Genomic DNA, 20,260 nt, shown 5'->3' with positions numbered 1-20,260 from the left:
GGTCGCAGTAGCTTAACAAGACAGTTTTAATGCCCCTTGGAAGAGACGTGGAGGTCGCAGTGGAATAAAAAGACGGTTTTCATGCCCCTTACAAGAGCCATGCAGTACAGCATATTAAAAACATTATTCCCATTATTGGGGAGTGGGTCTCCCATAGTCTTTGCCTATGCCTTCCAAGCAAAAGCTGCCAAAAATTAGGACGGAGGAATTTGCAATGCTGGCAACACTGACCACGGTCACCCTGGTGGTATAGTGGTGGTGGAGGCTGAGGATAAGAAGAGCAAAATACAGCCGAAATGAGGAAGCGTATACCCATGTGTCGGTGTGAAGCGGTGCGTGGGAATACACCTCCCGAAATAACACAGTGGATTTGACTTTAGGTTACTCTGCTGTCATTTGGTGGTGATGAGAAGTCTGGCCCAATCCAGCCCTTGTTCATTTTGATAAGGGTCAGCTTGTCAGCATTGTCAGTTGACAGGCGAGTGCGCATATCAGTTATAATTCCCTCAGCGGCACTAAAAACACGCTCCGATAACACGTTAGCGGCAGGTCAGGCCAGGACCTCCAAGGCGTACAGAGGGAGTTCATTCCAAGTGTCCAGCTTGGATACCCAATAATTAAAAGGCACAGAGGAATCACTGAGGACGCTGGTACGGTCGGCAAGGTACTCCCTCACCATCTTTTGAAACTTTCCACTCCTTGTGAGAGTACCCCGTGCCTCAGGGCCTGTGAGCTGGGCAGGTCTCAGAAAACTGTCCCAGAATGTTGACAGTGTTCCCCTGCCTCTGCTGGATTGGAGTTGCGTCTCTCTCGCCTGTACGCCTTGGTTGGTCAACGAACTGTGACCTCTGCCGCTAGCGTGTTCAGATGGGAATTTTTTTAACAGTTCTGCAGCAAGGGCCTTCTGGTACTGCCCCATTTTTGTAGACCTCTCCACCTCAGGAATAAGCGCGTGAAAGTTCTCCTTGTAGCGGGGGTCTACAAGTGTCACCAACCAGTAATGACTGTCACCCAACATTTTGACAACGTGAGAGTCAAGGTTAAGGCATCGTAACAAAGTCAGCCATGCGTGCCAGACTGGTAATGGGCAAGACCTCTGTGTCCTCACTAAGATGACGACTGACCATGCTCTCCTCCTCCTCCCCCCTGTCCTCAGGCCACCCACGCTGAACCGACTGTATGACAGTTGTACAGGTAGTACAGTCTACAGCGCATGATGCCAGCTCCTGTTCCTCCTCCTCCTCCTCCTCTCCCTCATTGTCCCCCCAATGCACGTTGGGATGAGATTAGGCTGGGCTGTGTGTAATCGCCCATTACGGCTTCTTGATCCATCTCCTCATACTCTGGCTGCAATTCCTCCTCTTTAATTCTCTGCAGAGAGCGTTGCAAAAGACAGACAAGTGGGATGCTAACGCTAATGATGGCGCCAATCACCATCTTGGTGGACTCCTCAAAGTTTGTCAGGATGGTACATATGTCAGACATCCAGGTCCACTCCTGAGGTCTTATGTGTGGAGTCTGACCTGAATATCGACGGCCTTGTTGCAGCTGGTACTCCACAACTGCTCTCTTCTGCTCACAAATCTTTTGCAACATGTGGAGGGTAGAGTTCCAACGTGTGGGGACATCACACACCAGTGTGCCGGAAGCTGCAAACGCTGCTGCAACACAGCAAGGGCGGCGGAAGCTGTAGCCGACTTGCGAAAATGAGCTGACAGGCGGCGTACTTTGACGAGCAGATCTGGCAACTCTGGGTACGATTTCAGAAACTGCTGAACCACGAGGTTAAGCACATGAGCGAGGCATGGTACGTGTGTGATCTCGCCTCAGCCGCCACCAGGTTACAGCCATTGTCACACACGACCATGCCTGGATGTAGGTTCAGCCGTCTCAGCCACAGATCTGCCTGCTCTTTCACAGATGTCCACAACTCACAAGCAGTGTGAGGTTTATCACCTAAGCTTATGAGTTTCAGCACAGCCTGTTGCCGCTTGGCTGAGGCAGTACTGCAGTGCTTCCAGCTTGTAACTGATGTGGTGATATCTGAGATGGAGGCTGAACATGAGGAGGAGGAGGAGGATGATGATGTGCAGGAGCTGTACACTGTGGGGACAACTCTGACTGACATAGGGCCCGCAATCATCTGTGTGGGGAGGATGTGTTCCGTCCCAAGGTCCGACTGGGTCCCGGCTTCCACTATGTTTACCCAGTGTGCCGTCAGGGAGATGTACCATCCCTGGCCACAAGCACTTGTCCACGTGTCCGTGGTCAGGTGGACTCTCCCAGTAACTGCGTTCTTGAGGGTACGGCAGATGTTTTGGGACACGTGCTTGTGTAGTGCGGGGATGGCACACCGGGCAAAATAGTGTCGGCTGGGGACCGAGTACCAAGGGACGGCCACCGCCATAAGGTTGCGGAAGGATTCAGTCTCCACCAGCTTAAAAGGCAGCATTTCCAACGCAAGCAGTCGTGAAATGTGCGAATTTAGGACTGTGGCCTGTGGGGCTTTGGCTGCAAATTTGCGCTTTTGTTCAAACCTCCTGGGATATGAACAATTGAACGCTGCGGTGGGACGTGGACGTTGATGCTATTTCTTGAGAAACTGCCATAACAAGTGAAGACTAAGAGGAGGGGGCATCTTTGCATGCACAACAGGGAGTTCTGTTACACGCACAACAGCGGAAGAAGTGGTGACACCCGCTGACACTGGTCGTGGACCCTGGGGTTCGCCCCACAAAGTTGGGTGCTTTGCTGCCATGTGCCTGATCATGCTGTTGGTGGTCAGGCTGGTAGTTTTGTCACCCCTGCTGATGCTGGCAGGTGGTACAAATGGCCTTTTTGGGGTTATCAGCAGAATCTTTAAAAAAATTCCAGACTCTGGAAGACCTACCAGTTGTACTGGCAACGTCCCTCGTGTTGGTGTTACGGGGAACTGTTGCCCGCCTTCTGTGTGCGGCCACCACACTGCTTCTTCCTTCCTGTTGGGGTACTCTGCCTCCCTCCCCCTGTGTGCTGCTGGCCTCGCTCTGCATGTCCTCCTGCCACGTTGGGTCAGTTACTAGATCATCCACCACCTCCTCCTCTTCCACTTGCGCACCACGATCCTCCTCCTCACTTTGTGGCAATTGTGTCTCGTCATCGTCCACCTCTTGTGACCAATTGCCAACGTCTACTTCCTGTGGCCGTGGCGGTTTAAAATATTTGGGCATCGCTACATGGGATCTCCTCTTTCACCACTTAAAGCGGAGCAGGCGAGGGGCATAAATATGGAAATGGACCAGTGAACAGCTCTTCAAAGTGTCCAACTGTGGGATCAGTTGCTGTCTGACGACACTCGGCATGGTGGGAGGAAGGAGCATCAGGGTGAGGAGGAGTATGCGGTCGAGACTCACGGCTACTAAGACTTGACCGTGTGGAAGACAGACCGGAGGTGGTGGTGCCCAGGTAAATGGAAGTATTATCTGCTATCCAATTAATAACCTGTCCACACTGATCAGTTCGCAATACTGGTGTTGTAGTGTGCTTCCCTAGTAACTCGGTCAAGAAGTGGGAGCGAGAAGATGTGGCTGTTGGTTGTGGCACATTTTCACCTTGGCCACGGCCCCATCCTCTATACGCACCATTACCAGAACGTCCAGTTCCACGTCCCTTGCCACGCGCCTTGCCCATTGTAAATGAAGTAAAATAGCTTACACTCACACTATCAATGGAAAAAGGGTAACAAAAAGGCGATTAGACCCGTGGAAGAGGAAAACCACAGTTCTATTTCTCTGGCCTACACCAGAATTTTTTAAACAGATATATTGGTGTCTGACCAGTCAGGGAGACACTATTACTGTTTTTTTATTTCTACGGCAAAAAATGCCAAAAGCAGGATAACACAGATTTGACCTGTGGAACTGCAAAACCACAGTTCTATTTCTCTGGCCTACACCAGACTCTTTTAAACAGATATATTGGTGTCTGAACAGTCACAGACACACTCAATTTTTTTTTTTTTTTTTGGGGGGGGGGGGGGGGGGAATAACAAAACTTTAATAAGACGCGTATTTGTACAGTCTCACTGAGGGGAAAAATAAATAAATACAGGATTTAGATGGGGAAAAAAAAAAGAATTTTTCCTGGCCCCTGAGACTGGGGGATAAGTCTAGCAATTTGACCAACAGGAGCACACAGGACTGTAATGCAGTGTTTGTTGGTATAACCACTGCATCTCCTATACAGCCTCCCTGCCTGCCTGATATCTGGGATGGATATTAGTCCTCAGAAGGACTGTTTGTTTGATTTGGCAAGCTTTAGAGACCCTACACTGCCTATTTCGCACTATATATCTCTCCCTAACTCAGCAGCACTGACCCTACACTGTCTGATCCGGAGCGACTGTGTCCAAGATGGCGGCGCCCGGCTTTAAATACTCGAGGTGACGCTGTGCTGCCAGCCAATCACTGTAATGCCCACAAACAACATGGCTTCGGCATTACAGTGACTGGCTGGCAATCCCTGCATGTTCATTGGCTCTGTGAAGAGCGCCAAACGTGCAGGGCGGAGACCCGAGCTCCCGCCCAAGTAACCCGATAATGCTCGGTGCTCGCCGAACATCCCGAGTAGTGAGATGCTCGGGCGAGTAACTAGCAGTGTCGAGCATGCTCGCTCAACACTAGTAATGATGTGACGCAGATAGAAGTAAGAGGGTGAAGTGCAAAACTATAGAATGGTGCTTTACAGTATGGATTGGCAAGGGCTAAAACATATGGCAAAAGCAACTCAGGAATAACTTCAAGTAAAGTAATGAAATACTCTTTGATGGCCCGTTCGTCACCTGAACTCAACCTGATCGTGTTTTTTTTTTCTTAGTGAAGACATAACTAATGGCAAAAATACTCACAAATAAGGGCCTGGTCCTGGTAAGGCATCTCAAGGGAGAAAATTGAACATTAGATGCTGTAGCAGGTAATGTTCATTTATTCCAGACTTCAAGTAGTCACTGATGGCAACGTATTTGCATCCAATTATTAAAAATACTCCTTATGGCAATATTATGTCCAATTACTTTTCATCCTGTAGACATGGTGGTACTATGTAAAAAGTCCTTAATGTTTAATGCAATATTTTTTTTTTTATAAAATTGAATGTCTCTACCATTCACCTCATGATGGCTTCATGTCAGATCCATTGTAATGGTGTATAGGAACTAGGCTACTAAAATTCTTTAACTATGCAAATACTTTCAGAACTAACTGTACATAGGAAATCATTTTGGAAACATGAAAAAAACAAGTCCTGTTACTTAGGTGTACTATGTTTATCTCTCATTACTGTCACCTTACAGCTTGGACACGACCTCCCCCAGGTAAGCGCTCTAGATTGGGAGTTGCTTTTGTCTGAGCATCCATCATTACCTGCAGTTGAAACATTGCCTGAGCCACAAAGGAGGCATGTACCTGGGGAATTGGACAGAAGGAAACATCCAAAAGACGCAAAGGATGCCAAGGAATTAAGTCCCAAAAAACCAAAGACCATAGAGACCATGAGAGATAGAGAAATTGAAGGAGAACAGCATGTGGAAGACACTGCAATTGAAGTTGGCCGTAAAAGAAGACCACTTCATGACATGGAAAAAGAAATAGAGCGTCTCAAAGAAGAGAAACGACAAATTGAGATGCAACGGGAATCTGAAAGAGAGAGGGAGAGGAAAGAGGAAGTAGAAAGAGCGAAAAAGCACCAAGAGAAACTTAGGAGCGAAACAGAGCGCCTGCAGAAAACTATACAAGACTTAAAACGCCTTCAACGTGCAGGGGCTGCAGAAAAACTCTTGCAGAAAAAGCAAGCGGAAATTAAACACCTCAAGAAAATTCAAAAAGAGAAGGAACGTCAGTGGGAGGCTGAACAATTAGAACTGCTGCGGAGAATGGAAGAAAAGGAAAGAGCGTATTTAAAAGATATTGAGAAACTGAATCAGAGGCTCAGAGAAGCTGAACAAGAGATCACAGCAGAAAAAGAGAGAGCTGAGGAAGGAATGGAGCCAGATGAAAAGATGAGAAAAAAAGAAGGTATTTATGAAGGATAATAATGTTGTTTCCATGTGTTTACAACTTCCTTATTTCACCTTATTCTCCTAAATTCCAAAAGTTATCTGAGAATTTTACAATCCTGCAGAAACTACGGATCTGCCATATTGAAATCTAATATGTCCAATACTGTGTTCTTGCAGCACTGTCAGAAGTATACACTGTGTGCAGAATTATTAGGCAAGTTGCATTTTAGAGGATTATTTTTATTATTTATCAACAACTAGGTTCTCAATCAACCCAAAAGACTCATAAATATCCAAGCTTAATATTTTTGGAAGTTGTAGTGGGTTTTTTTTAGATTTGGCTATCTTAGGAGGATATCTGTTTGTGCAGGTAATTATTACTGTGCAGAATTATTAGGCAACTTAATAAAAACCAAATATAATCCCATCTCACTTGTTTATTTTCACCAGGTAAACCAATATCAGTGCACAAAATTTAGAAATAAACATTTCTGACATGCAAAAACAAAAACCCCAAAAATTAGTGATCAATATAGCCACCTTTCTTTATGATGACACTCAACAGCCTTCCATCCATAGATTCTGTCAGTTGCTTGATCTGTTTTCGATAAACGTTGCGTGCAGCAGCCACCACAGCCTCCCAGACACTGTTCCGAGAGGTGTACTGTTTTCCCTCCCTGTAGATCTCACATTTTATGATGGACCACAGGTTCTCTATGGGGTTCAGATCAGGCGAACAAGGGGGCCATGTCATTATTTTTTATTCTTTTAAACCTTTACTGGCCAGCCACGCTGTGGAGTAGTTGGATGCATGTGATGGAGCATTGTCCTGCATGAAAATCATGTTTTTTTGAACGATACAGACTTCTTCCTGTACCACTGCTTGAAGAAGTTGTCTTCCAGAAACTGGCAGTAGGTCTGGGAGTTGAGATTCACTCTATCCTCAACCCGAAAAGGTCCCACAAGTTCATCTTTGATGATACCAGCCCATACCAGTACCCCACCTCCACCTTGCTGGCGTCTGAGTTGGAGTGGAGCTCTCTGCCCTTTACTGATCCAGCCTCTGGCCCATCCATCTGGCCCATCAAGAGTCACTCTCATTTCATCAGTCAATAAAACCTTTGAAAAATCAGTCTTAAGATATTTCTTGGCCCATTCTTGACTTTTTTATTTTATGTTTCTTGTTCAAAGGTGGTCGTTTTTCAGCCTTCCTTACCTTGGCCATGTCCCTGAGTATCGCACACCTTGTGCTTTTTGATACTCCAGTAACATTGCAGCTCTGAAATATGGCAAAACTGGTGGTGAATGGCATCTTGGCAGCTTCACACTTGATTTTCCTCAATTCATGGGCAGTTATTTTGTGCCTTTTTGGCCAACATGCTTCTTGTGACCCCGTTGGCTATTTGCCATGAAACGCTTGATTGTTCGGTGATCACGCTTCAAAAGTTTGGAAATTTCAAGATTGCTGCATCCCTTTGCAAGACATCTCACAATTTTGGACTTTTCAGAGCCCCTCAAATCTCTCTTCTGACCCATTTTGCCAATGGAAAGGAAGTTGCCTAATAATTAAGCACACCTTATATAGGGTGTTGATGTCATTAGTCAACACCCCTCCTCATTACAGAGATGCACATCACCAGATTTACTCAATTGGTAGTTGGCTCTCAAGCCTATGCAGCTTGGAGTAGGACAACATGTATAAAAAGTATCGAAGTGATCAAAATACTCATTTGCCTAATAATTCGGCACACAGTGTATGTCCCCATTGAAATAAACATGCAAGTTTTATGGTGGAGAAACAGGAGTCAGTTTAGGACCAGCTTAGAAATCTGGTAACAGAATTATGCAGCTATAGAAAAGGACAGCAGAGGATGGGTGTTTTCTGGAGATGCTTCATTCTCAGTAGAAATACTATTTAATATAGCAAATCATCTAAATTCTAGTAGAACGATATTGCCTTGTGTGGTATAAAAGAAATATGTCAGTGTTTACCACACAAAGCATGTAAAGACACTTGTAAAACAAGCCGTATGCTTCATTGTCATATGCAGCGAATTCGGAGGTGTTTTTCAGTGTCCTCTGATTATTGTATATACCTTACACTTGACACCATTACCTTATACTGTCTTCTCAAGGCTGTGTTTTTATTTAATTCTTTATTCTGTTTTCAGCACATGAAGATGAAAAACGGAAGCGTGAAACAGAAGGCTCACCAGTCAGATCTTCCCCAAAGTCAGGGTAAATATGTATCCTAGGGTATTCAATAAAAATATCCCCTGTTTATACCTTAAGATGCAGTAGTTATCATGCTGCAAAGATTTTTAATATAGTTCTCAATTACCAGCGCACTCTTTATAGTGATTAACACTATGACTTTGGTATGTCTGTCCAGGCTGGGATTATAGGGAGGTTACAAGGGGCACATACCTTAGTGCCTGCACCTTCCTGGATATATTAGGTTTTTCCCAGCCACCATCCCTGGTGGCTTTTCTTCTATATCATCCACCCCAGTAGAGATGGATATGTGGCCATACACATGTGTGGCTCTGTTTTGTAATCCAAGGGAGTTGCTGGCTCATCTGTTTCCATGACACCTACAGCAATAGGGGATCATTTGATGTTTGGGTCCCAGAAGAGTTAGAGGACTCTCCAACAAAAATATTTACTCGGGGCTGCCTCCAATCCTAATCTGGCCATGTTTCTGTCTTTCTGAAAGAGTTTTAAAGAAACCCACAAGGCAATGACCAGCATTGTAGATGCTAGTTTACTACTCAAAAATAAAAAAGTGCATTAAAAAGGATCTTGGCACAATTGAGTAAAATAATATTTGAAATATGCCTATTATATGATAAGCACTGACAAGCCTCTGTCTGTTCAGCTACCTTCACTGAGTGTAAATTACATTCTTGAATAGAAATGCTTCCACATTGGCCCACGGCTTAATGCTCTTCAGTGTTGAGCAACTTGACAAACTGTACAGTGGGTGAAACTACAGATGGCAAACTGCATCACTGGACACTATGCTACGTTTGGTGTATTGAAGAGTGTATTCCACAGATGAAACGTACTGCTGATATTTTGTGTCAGTAACTGTAATAAAGATGTAGAGGAATACACTACTCCAGAAGACAGGCGCCGTGCTAAGGAATGCATGAAGAAGAGCAGATTCATCATAACACACATGGAATTATGAGTCTGTCAAACTGAGCATGATTGTACAAAAATCTTTATGAAACAAATACAATTTGTTTTTGTATTATGATTATATGAGGTGTTTGGTTGGACCAGCCAAATTACACCTGAATACATTTTTTCCAAAAAGACTGGCCTAGATAAAAGGGATTAAGCATTAAAGGGTTTTTTCTCAACATTGAAGCAGAGCATTCAGGTCACTTCCACACTCATTCTTTATAGGACTGCTGCAGATGGTCCAGCCACCACGCCATTCATTCTTTGTAGGACTGCTGGAGATGGCACAGCCACTGCTCCCTTCGTTCTGTATAGGACTGCCGGAGATGGCTCAGCCACCGCCCCACTCATTCTTTGTAGGACTGCTGGAGATGGCACAGCCACTGCTCCCTTCATTCTGTATAGGACTGCCGGAGATGGCTCAGCCACCGCCCCACTCATTCTTTATAGGACTGCTGGAGATGGCACAGCCACTGCTCCCTTCATTCTGTATAGGACTGCCGGAGATGGCTCAGCCACCACTCCGTTCATTCTGTATTGGACTGCCGGAAATGGCCCAGCTGCCGCTCCATTTCAACAGGGCATTTCAGAACCCTGTTCTCATGAATGATGTGAATCCTTTAAATATTGGAATTGACCCCTTTTTAGGACCTATGTACACCTTCATGTGCAGAGTTGTACCTCCATTGTGGCCTGAACATGTGTTTGGTCTGTGGCCAGTGAGCTGTTGAGAGGTCTGGTGCCAAGTGTTATATCCAATTCAGCATGTGATTTCAATTGAATAAGAGCTTGAAGTTCTGATGACTGAGATTTTTATTTTTTTTTTGCAATCGTGTAACTTCTCTTTTTTTGTTGTAAAAAAACAAACAAAAAAAAGAAAAAAATTTCCACATTACTATGGTGCATTGACTACATTCATCCAATCAACATTCTGTATCACAACAAAATAGTGATTACCATATTACAAGACCAGATTACTTTATTACTCCGAAAATCAATATATTTTATTCTACGTGTAAAGTTGTTCATACTGTAGAAATACACAGACATCATTGATCATTAGCAGAAAATGTAGTCCCAGACTAAACTGATTGGAGCCAACCCTAATCTATCTAGCCAGTTACACTGTATGGCTTTCCATGGATAATAGCCATTCAATTTTGTCTGTAAATTCTTTCCTGGTTGGAGGTTTCTAATTTCAATCAGTGTCTAGCTCTAAGTTTTCTGGCTATATACAGTCATGGCCAAAAGTATTGAGAATGAGACAAATAGTAATTTTTCCAAAGTTTACTGCTTCATTTTTTGTAATGGCAATTTGCATATACTCCTGAATGTCAAAGAGTGATCAGCTTAACAGCAATTACTGTACTTGCAAAGTCAATATTTGCCCAGAAAATGAACTTTAACCCCCAAAACACATTTCAACATCATTGCAGTCCTGCCTTAAAAGGAGCAGCTAACATCGTTTTAGTAATTGATCCATTAACACAGGTGTGGGTGTTTGATGAGGACAGGGCTGGCGATCAATCAGTCATGATTAAGTAAGAATGACATCACTGGACACTTTAAAAGTAGGCTGGTTCTTGGTATCATTGTTTCTCTTCAGTTAACCATGGTTATCTCTAAAGAAACACGTGCAGCCATCATTGCACAAAAATGGCTTAACAGGGAAGAGTATCGCAGCTACAAAGATTGCACCTCAGTCAACAATCTATCGCATCATCAAGAACTTCAAGGAGAGAGCTCCCATTGTTGTCAAAAAGGCTCCAGGGCGCCCAAGAAAGACAAGCAAGCGCCAGGACCGTATCTTAAAACTGTTTCAGCTGCGGGATCGGACTACCAGCAGTGCCGAGCTTGCTCAGGAATGGCAGCAGGCTGGTGTGAGTGCTTCTGCACGCGCTGTGAGGCGGAGACTCTTTGAGCAAGGGCTGGTTTCAAGGAGGGCAGCAAAGAAGCCACTTCTCTCCAGAAAAAACATCAGGGACCGACTGATATTCTGCAAAAGGTACAGGGAGTGGACTGCTGAGGACTGGGGCAAAGTCATTTTCTCAGATGAATCCCCTTTTCGATTGTTTGGGACATCTGGAAAACAGCTTATTCGGAGAAGAAGAGGTGAGCGCTACCACCAGTCTTGTCTCATGCCAACTGTAAAGCATCCTGAAACCATTCATGTGTGGGGTTGCTTCTCAGCCAAGGGAATCGGCTCACTCAGTCTTGCCTAAAAACACAGCCATGAATAAAGAATGGTACCAGAATGTCCTCCAAGAGCAACTTCTCCCAACCGTCCAAGAGCAGTTTGGTGCCCAACAATGCCTTTTCCAGCATGATGGAGCACCTTGCCATAAAGCAAAGGTGATAACTAAATGGCTCATGGAACAAAACATAGAGATTTTGGGTCCATGGCCTGGAAACTCCCCAGATCTTAATCCCATTGAGAACTTGTGGTCAACCATCAAGAGACGGGTGGACAAACAAAAACCAACAAATTCTGGCAAAATGCAAGCATTGATTATGCAAGAATGGACTGCTATCAGTCAGGATTTGGTCCAAAAGTTGATTGAGAGAATGCCAGGGAGAATTACAGAGGTCTTGAAGAAGAAGAGGCAACACTGCAAATATTGACTTGCTGCATTAACTCATTCTAACTGTCAATATAACCTATTGGTACTCATAATATGATTGCAATTATATTTCTGTATGTGATCTAAACATCAGACAAACACTAATAAAAACCAGAGGCCAGCAGATCATGTGAAAATATAATTTTGGTGTCATTCTCAAAACTTTTGGCCATGACTGTACAACATCCTGGCTATTGCCATGACTCCCCATCTCCTGCCATTACTTAATACAGGGCCTATATCCCATTTCCAGCTTTCTATTATGTTCAATGATGTTTTATGCTGAGTTTTGCCTAATATGTAGGTACATGACCAAAATAAGGCCCAATGCAAAAATCTTATACACTGCTTACCAATTCAGTGAATGGATGTTGTGATATAATTGACTTCCCTTCATTGTCACCTTCCCTTTCTTTATTCTGATTGTGCCCCAGCTTCAAATATTTATAGAAATCATTGTGTGGTATATCACACTTCAGATTGTAAACTAGAAAATAATTTAACATCCCCTTCACATAATAGGTGTAACAAACATCCTTTAAATTTCCATCATCCAAATCCCTCATCCCTGCCAGTGCAAATGCATCAGTGAGTGACCCATTGACCAAACACTTGCTCTTGGAGCTTTATATAATAGTTTATCTGCTGCTATACAATTTTTCTCCACAACCTATTTTTGCCAACAACGCCCACAAAAATTCCCATTGTATATTATCGAATGGCTGCATTGAAAGAACAAATTGTTCTGTCTTTCATTATCTCTCTGCTTACAACTGAATATTGAGATATGTGCTTTGAAAGTTAATAGATGTGGACCTAGAGAGCATAAAACCACAGATCTGGGTGTATAATTGAGTTATCACTCTAAACCAGGGGTCTCAAACACGCGGCCCGCGGGCCGCATGCGGCCCCTGAGGCTGCTTTATGCGGCCCGCAGGCACAGACCCCTTGACGATCTCGACCTGGTCCAGGAGGAGCCGCCGACAGCAGCGCTGAATTGCCGCACAGAGACTGTTTCCCAGCACTGCATTTCCAATGCCAGCCGCTGGCCAATCAGAGGCCAGCAGCTGATATCTGCGTGTCGGCGCAGCGAGTATGACGTCATTGCCATATGCAGATGTCAGCTGCTGGCCTCTGATTGGCCGGCGGCTGACATTGAAAATGCTGTGCTGGGAGACAGTCTCTGTGCGGCAATGCAGCGCTGCTGTCGACGGCTCCTCCTGGACCAGGTCGGGATCGTCAAGGGGTCGGACTCTGTGGTGCCTGCGGGCCACATCTGCAGGAAGGCCGCCGAGGGAACGGAGGACAGGTGAGAATCATCTTTTTTTTTTCTATTTTATGTGTGTGAAGAACAGCACAGGGGGCACAGAGCCACAACATGGGGACCGGGATGGGGCACAGAGCCACAAGAGGGGACCTGGATGGGGCACATAGCCACAAGAGGGGACCTGGATGGGGCACAGAGCCACAGGATGGGGACCTGGATGGGGCACATAGCCACAGGATGGGGACCTGGATGGGGCACAGAGCCTCAAGATGGGGACCTGGATGGGGCACATAGCCACAAGAGGGGACCTGGATGGGGCACATAGCCACAAGAGGGGACCTGGATGGGGCACATAGCCACAGGATGGGGACCTGGATGGGGCACATAGCCACAAGAGGGGACCTGGATGGGGCACATAGCCACAGGATGGGGACCTGGATGGGGCACAGAGCCACAGGATGGGGACCTGGATGGGGCACAGAGCCACAAGAGGGGACCTGGATGGGGCACAGAGCCACAAGAGGGGACCTGGATGGGGCACATAGCCACAGGATGGGGACCTGGATGGGGCACAGAGCCTCAAGATGTGGACCTGGATGGGGCACATAGCCACAAGAGGGGACCTGGATGGGGCACATAGCCACAAGAGGGGACCTGGATGGGGCACATAGCCACAAGAGGGGACCTGGATGGGGCACATAGCCACAAGATGGGGACCTGGATGAGGCACATTAGTACAAGATGGGCGCCAGGATGGGGAACGTTGCCACAGGATGGGGACCTGGATGGGGCACATAGCCACAGGATGGGGATCTGGATGGGGCACATAGCCACAAGAGGGGACCTGGATGGGGCACATAGCCACAAGAGGGGACCTGGATGGGGCACATAGCCACAGGATGGGGACCTGGATGGGGCACATAGCCTCAAGATGTGGACCTGGATGGGGCACATAGCCACAAGAGGGGACCTGGATGGGGCACATAGCCACAAGAGGGGACCTGGATGGGGCACATAGCCACAAGAGGGGACCTGGATGGGGCACATAGCCACAAGATGGGGACCTGGATGAGGCACATTAGTACAAGATGGGCGCCAGGATGGGGAACGTTGCCACAGGATGGGGACCTGGATGGGGCACATAGCCACAGGATGGGGACCTGGATGGGGCACATTAGTACAAGATGGGGACTTGGATGGGGAACATTACTACAAGATGTTTTCCATTATTACTATATGATGCTAATTGTAAGACAATATTACTGAATGTGGCCAATTGGGGGAAATAAAATTGTAAAAAAAATAAAAAATAAAATAAAGCATGAAAAAATATTGGGCACTAAAAATGCTGTTTTATATGTAAACTAAAGTAAACACAAAAAAGTGCACGTTTATTATCGCCACATCCATAACGACCCAAGCCATAAAAAAATAAACACGGCAAAAATGTTCAAAAGGTGTATACAAAAAAATGGTATCACTAAAAATGTCACATTGAACAAAGAATGCGGCCCCCCAAATTCAAATTTTTTCCATGTGCGGCCCATATACCCAGCCGAGTTTGAGACCCCTGCTCTAAACCTTTTTTGGTCTGAGTCCCAAATTATGTGATTCTACAACTCCCAAGGGCCACATAAAATTTGAAGCAGTATTCTGATCCGAGGTATATATCGACAGTACCATATATTCCATAATCCAAAAAGTGGGTTTAATTTCGGGAACTTCAACTATTATAAACAAAGATGCTCTTCTGCTCTCCTACTTAGTATTGTAATAAAAGGAGTTAAGATGACCATAAAGTGAGCACTGCTATCCTTTAGTTTGAGACATACTGACCACTGGGGAGTCAAAGATGTCTGGGGTCCACATAGAATGGCAATATGGGATACATTTGGCCCCCAGGTTGCAGGTTGGTTGTGCACCTGTGCTGTAGACAAACGCATAGCCAAAATCTTTGCCACTATTTTTACATAAGTGGGAAGCAATGATGTGACTCTGTAGGAGTCTGGAAGTAATGGGTCCTTAACTGGCTTAGACAATACAATAATAATAATCTCATACATGGATTACCGCAGATACCCAACCTCCAGCGCCTCATTAAATACTTGTAAAATCTCTGGCCATGAAGTGTCAGCCTACTGCTAACATACTTCTGCTGGGAGGTGATCAGACCTTTGTTATTGGCCATGGATGCAGGTGCTTCTTGCAACTCCTCCAACTGGAGTGGCAATTTCAGCCATTCCCTGTCTATGAGAGAGCAATCTAGGTTTATACAACTCTATATAAAAGGCCTGGAATATATCCAGAATCCTCAGTGTAGCAGTGATCAATTCTCCAGTAGGAAAATGAATAGTTGTGACATACTGTCCTGAGACTTAGCTATGTTGGCATATGTCCTGCCTTTTCCTCCTCCTCATAATATGACCGCCTGTTAAAGAATTTCATATGTTCTGCTATCTCTAACAAGTGTGATTGCAACTCCTCCCAAGCTTTCGTCCATTTAGAATTATTCACTGCAGAGGATTGCAGGATGTAGGCCGCTTCTGTCTCATCTACCTCTTTACGAAGAGCCTTGCCCAGTAGTATATTCCTTGTTTTGTCTTTGCTAGTAAGCTAAATCAACTTGCCTCAAATTGATGCCTTTAGAGAGTTCCGGAGTATACTCCTATTTACCAGCCTCTCATTAATATCCATATATTCTTTAATATAGTCAACAATGGCTCATTGCAGAAATTTTATTAAGGTTGTCTGGTATTTTATCATTTGATATCCTATCCTTGGGTTAGGTCATCAGTGTCTGATCGTTGGGGGTGTGATACCCCGCACATCAGCTGTTTCCTTGTGTCGGTGACCGGAACAGATTAGTTGTGGAGCTGCACAGCACAGCTACTCAATTCAATAGGGGGTAGATGTGCAGTACCCGACAGCGACCAATAGTCAGTCAATGGAGCTGTGTAGCTCTGCAGCTGAGCAATTGTAACATCGGGAATAGCTGATCAGCAGGGGTGCTGGGTGTCACATCCCCACTGATCACACAGTGATGACATATCCTAAGGATAGGCCATCAGTGTTAAGTTCCAGACGTTCCCTTTAAAATTTCTGGCATAAGCCAGAATATATAAGAATATATGGATATTAATGAGGGGTTGGTTGGACAACCGCTTTAAGTGTGATTTTTGTAAAAGCACGCTAAAATATTTCTGCAAACATCTGCAATGGACATGATGTGCAGAATGTGTTTCTAGGAGAGATGAGCAAATGATATATTTTCCCTGTTAATAAAGATTTTATAGCTTCCATTAGTGAATGATCACTGTAACGCAGACACGTACGGGAAGATATTTTGGGGTTTTATTGATGCACTGTATTAAATTTCTTTAACATGAAAACTACATCCAAAAATGTTATGTTACAATGGAGCAGAGTTTCACACAATTGTACTCATGAGACTTCAAGAGGCCATGACGTTTAGCACTTATTTTGTGTATAGGAAAACCTTAAGATATGACCTGTTGGGGTTCCTAAAGTCCCATCACCTGAAAAGAATCACTCTTTCTATAATTATGAGAATTAGAAATGATTATTGATCGGACATATTGGGAAAATTATTTGACAGCTTAGTTTTATACAACTATACTAACCGCTCACAGATAAACCAAGCTTATTTTCGTGTTTGTCTTCTTCTACATAGTCTTCCTTCAGAGATGCTTTCAGAGCTTGATGCTGCAGCTCTTCTGGATGACGTAACAGGGCAACCAATAGATGTTTTTCCTGGTAAGATAAGACTGGGGCAATGCAGATATGTGCCAGATATGTATCCTTTCCATAAACTGATTGAGAAGCTGGGGGAGGCACTAAAGCAGACCCAAAGCAAGAAGCCCCCTTGCTTTGATGGGCTTCCGGGAGAGATTTTCAAGATCTATGCTTAGGTGCAAGTTCCCTGCTTGCTGGTGGTTGAGGAGGCTGCGGAACGGGACTCAATGCCTGCCTCCATGAGGGAGGCGATAGTAGACTTAACCTTAAGACCGGGAAAAGACTCTTCTGCACCAGTTTCCTATTGTTCAAATCATCTTCTCCCAGCAGATCTTTTGTAAAGGTGTAAATAGACTAGTCTGAGTAATAACCGTGATCCACGAGGATCAAAATGGATTCACCCTGCTCAAATCTACCACCATAAACCTAAGACTTGGGGCTACAGCTCAGTTCGGGAGGATTAGGATGGCGAGCAGTTCTTGCACTTGATGCTGCCAAAGCGTTCAACATGGTCAAGTGGAATTTTCTTTAGGCAAGAATTTGTGTGAAAGGTCGCATATTTGGACCTTTTTGCCTGGGAAAGTAGCACCCGACAGGGTTACCCTCTCACCATTACTTTTTGTAGTGGCAATAGAGCCCACTGCATATTTGCTATGCCCATCTAGTGAAATAACAGACTTTAGATATGGCTCTATGGAACAGTCGGTATCTCTCACACTGATGATGCACTTTTGGGAGATGTTGGGTCTTCTGTTACTCCAAAAAATGACCATAATTAGGGAGTTCGGGAAGTGATCGAGTCTCCTCATCAATTGGACTAAATCGCCTGAATGCCATTGGATACTTTTCCTCTGGAGTTGCCTGCTATACAAGTGCAGATTCCTATTGTTGATAGATTTAAGTAATTAGGGGTGGTTGTGAGTATTAGATCAACTGATCAGAGGCGGACATACCATTGGTGCAACCTGTGCAGCTTCTGTCTTGGTTCAAAGCAAAAGTGAATACCTGGTGCCATCATCCATTGTCAGTAATTGGTAGTGCAATCTAGTCGAGATGGTCCTGATGCTGCAACTCCTTTTATTTCCTTCACAATTCCCCGTGTGGGTTCCTTTTTGTCTTTTTTTTTTTTTTTTTTAAGTAAAATGAACAGTGTTTTAGAGAGTTCATCTGGAAAAACAGCATGCCAGTGTCTTACTGGAGACACTTTAGAGAGGTAAGCATGTGGATGTCTGGATATTCAATATCCCAAATGCAACATTTTTGGAGATTTGGGAAGCAGCATGCTGTGTCATGCAGGGGGCTGTTTGGTTATTGAGGACACAAAATGGCGATTCCCGATAGGTACATTTAAAGTACGAAAGAGTATCCAGCTCAGTTAGTGTATCCTTAAAGAGGTTTTCCCCACGAACAAAAGTTCATTTTAATCAATAGATCTTGGAATAATAATAACTTCCACAATTGGATGTGTTTAAATAAAATGTTCCTGTGCTGAGATAATCTTATAAATGTTCCCCTGTGTACTGTGTAATCGCTGTGTCTGACCATACAGGAACATGGTCTGATCATACCACATCTCCTGGGAAGGAGGGGGGAAGCAAAAGAGTATACAGACATTACAGCAGGGGATCACAGCTGATTCTTTCTTAGAAGTAAAACCTTGTTTAAAAACAGGCAGGGAAATGTTTTACCTCACAAAAAGAATCAGCTGTGATCCTCTTCTGTAATGTCTGTATACTCTTCTGCTTCCTCCCTGCCCAGGAGATGTGGTATAATCAGACCGTGTCACAGCGATTACACAGTACATTGCAGGGACACAGGGCACATTTATAAGATTATCTCAGCACAGGAACATTTTATTTAAACATATCCAATTGTGAAACTTATTATTCCAGGATCTATTGATTAAATTCAACTATTGTTCGTGGGAAAACTCCCTCAATGCTCGGATCACGGAAAACCCTCTTTCTTGGCGTGAAAGCAGTTAGTAGAAAAAAATACAGCTCACAGGCTCTTAACGTTTCTTTATTCACATGAGTGTGTTACAGGGGATAAAAACAAGACTTTCATGATGGCAATGGCAGCAACGTGTTTCGGATGTCCAGGCTCCCTTATTCATGATGCTTGACATTAGCAAAACAGTTTATTAAATACTTCTTAGTTCTGATGAACTTACCGGTTTACTAATTGATTAATTCATATTATTGGAATACACACGTTAAAAACAGATGATAAATGAACATACACATGGTTTAAAACATGCTGGTTCTTGTGAACAAATGTAATAAAGGTTGTTTCAATGAATTAGTTAGAACAGGAGACTCGCACACATTTTTTTTAAACCGCAAGTCGCAGTTGTAATTCTAATTAGGGGAAATACTGTCACTTAGGTAAATGTAATAATCCTGCTTGCACATGGATAAGCACTAATAAAATTACATATAAGAGTCCAATGACAACTAGACATAAGTTTGCTTAACCCCTTTAATGACTGCCAATACATCTTTTTACTGACCTACGATATAAGAGACTAGCATTCTCTGACGGGTGACAATCCTGTAGCTGTCACCTGTACACTATAGCTGACAACTTGATGCATCAGTCATGATCAGTGTGGGCACCGACCATGGATATTTAACCCCTTAGATTCTGCTGTCAATGGTGGCTACAAAATAGTAGCTAACAGAGTGTGGGGGCTCTCTCTTTAACCTCATCGGCACCCTGAGATCTTGATTCTGTGGTCCTGATGTTTGTCATGACAGGTAATGGCCAAATAATGACCTTAATGTCTGTTTATAGCGGCCTGTTCAGAAGTTATCAAAATTTAGGTGGTAAAAATTTAAGTTTTTCATTCTTGTCATGTAACTTCCCATTACTTCCTGAAAAGCACCTGAAGGGTTAATGAACTACCTGAAAGGCATTTTGAATACGTTGAGGGGTGCGGTTTTTAAAATGGTATCACTATTGGGTGGTTTCCAATATATAGGACCCCCAAAGTCACTTTAAAACTGAACAGGTCCCTATAAAAATAAAATAAGTTCTGTAAATTTCCTTGCAAAAATGAAAAATTACTGCTACATTTTAAACCTTCTAAAATGCTAACAAAAGAAAACAACATTTTACAAATGGTGCTGATGTAAAGCAGACATGAGGGAAATGTTATTTATGAATGTTTTAGTGTGGTATGACTATTGGAATTAAAGGGATAATCATTCATAGTTTGAAAATTGCTATTGCTTTAAAATTTTCTATTTTTTTAATTTTTATTTTAAATACCTTCCCCCAGCACACCAACTCAATTCAAATCAAATCAAGCCCAACTTATATCTTAAAAGCTCTCTTGACAAAAGTCCTTATGTATCAAGCCATGGAGCCCATATTTGTTCAAAATGTTTAATA

General features: G+C 44.0%; 1 protein-coding gene across 1 annotated transcript in view; it reads left to right on the top strand.

The window, feature by feature from the left end:
- The window catches only part of REC8 (REC8 meiotic recombination protein), a 120,873-nt gene that overhangs the window by 57,749 nt on the left and 42,864 nt on the right, over positions 1–20,260 (top strand). Inside the window, exons 8-10 of the mRNA XM_073671035.1 lie at positions 5,330–6,050; positions 8,206–8,272; positions 16,803–16,885. Of these exons, the coding sequence (XP_073527136.1) occupies positions 5,330–6,050; positions 8,206–8,272; positions 16,803–16,885 (871 nt within the window). The remainder of the gene's footprint in view (positions 1–5,329; positions 6,051–8,205; positions 8,273–16,802; positions 16,886–20,260) is intronic.

This window comes from Phyllobates terribilis, unplaced genomic scaffold (genome assembly GCF_046119375.1).
Source record: "Phyllobates terribilis strain yellow unplaced genomic scaffold, ASM4611937v1 Scaffold_1__5_contigs__length_1240528914, whole genome shotgun sequence".
Lineage (NCBI taxonomy): Eukaryota > Metazoa > Chordata > Amphibia > Anura > Dendrobatidae > Phyllobates > Phyllobates terribilis.
The sequence above is the reverse complement of the archived record's forward strand: the minus strand, read 5'-3'. Positions and strand labels throughout refer to the sequence as shown.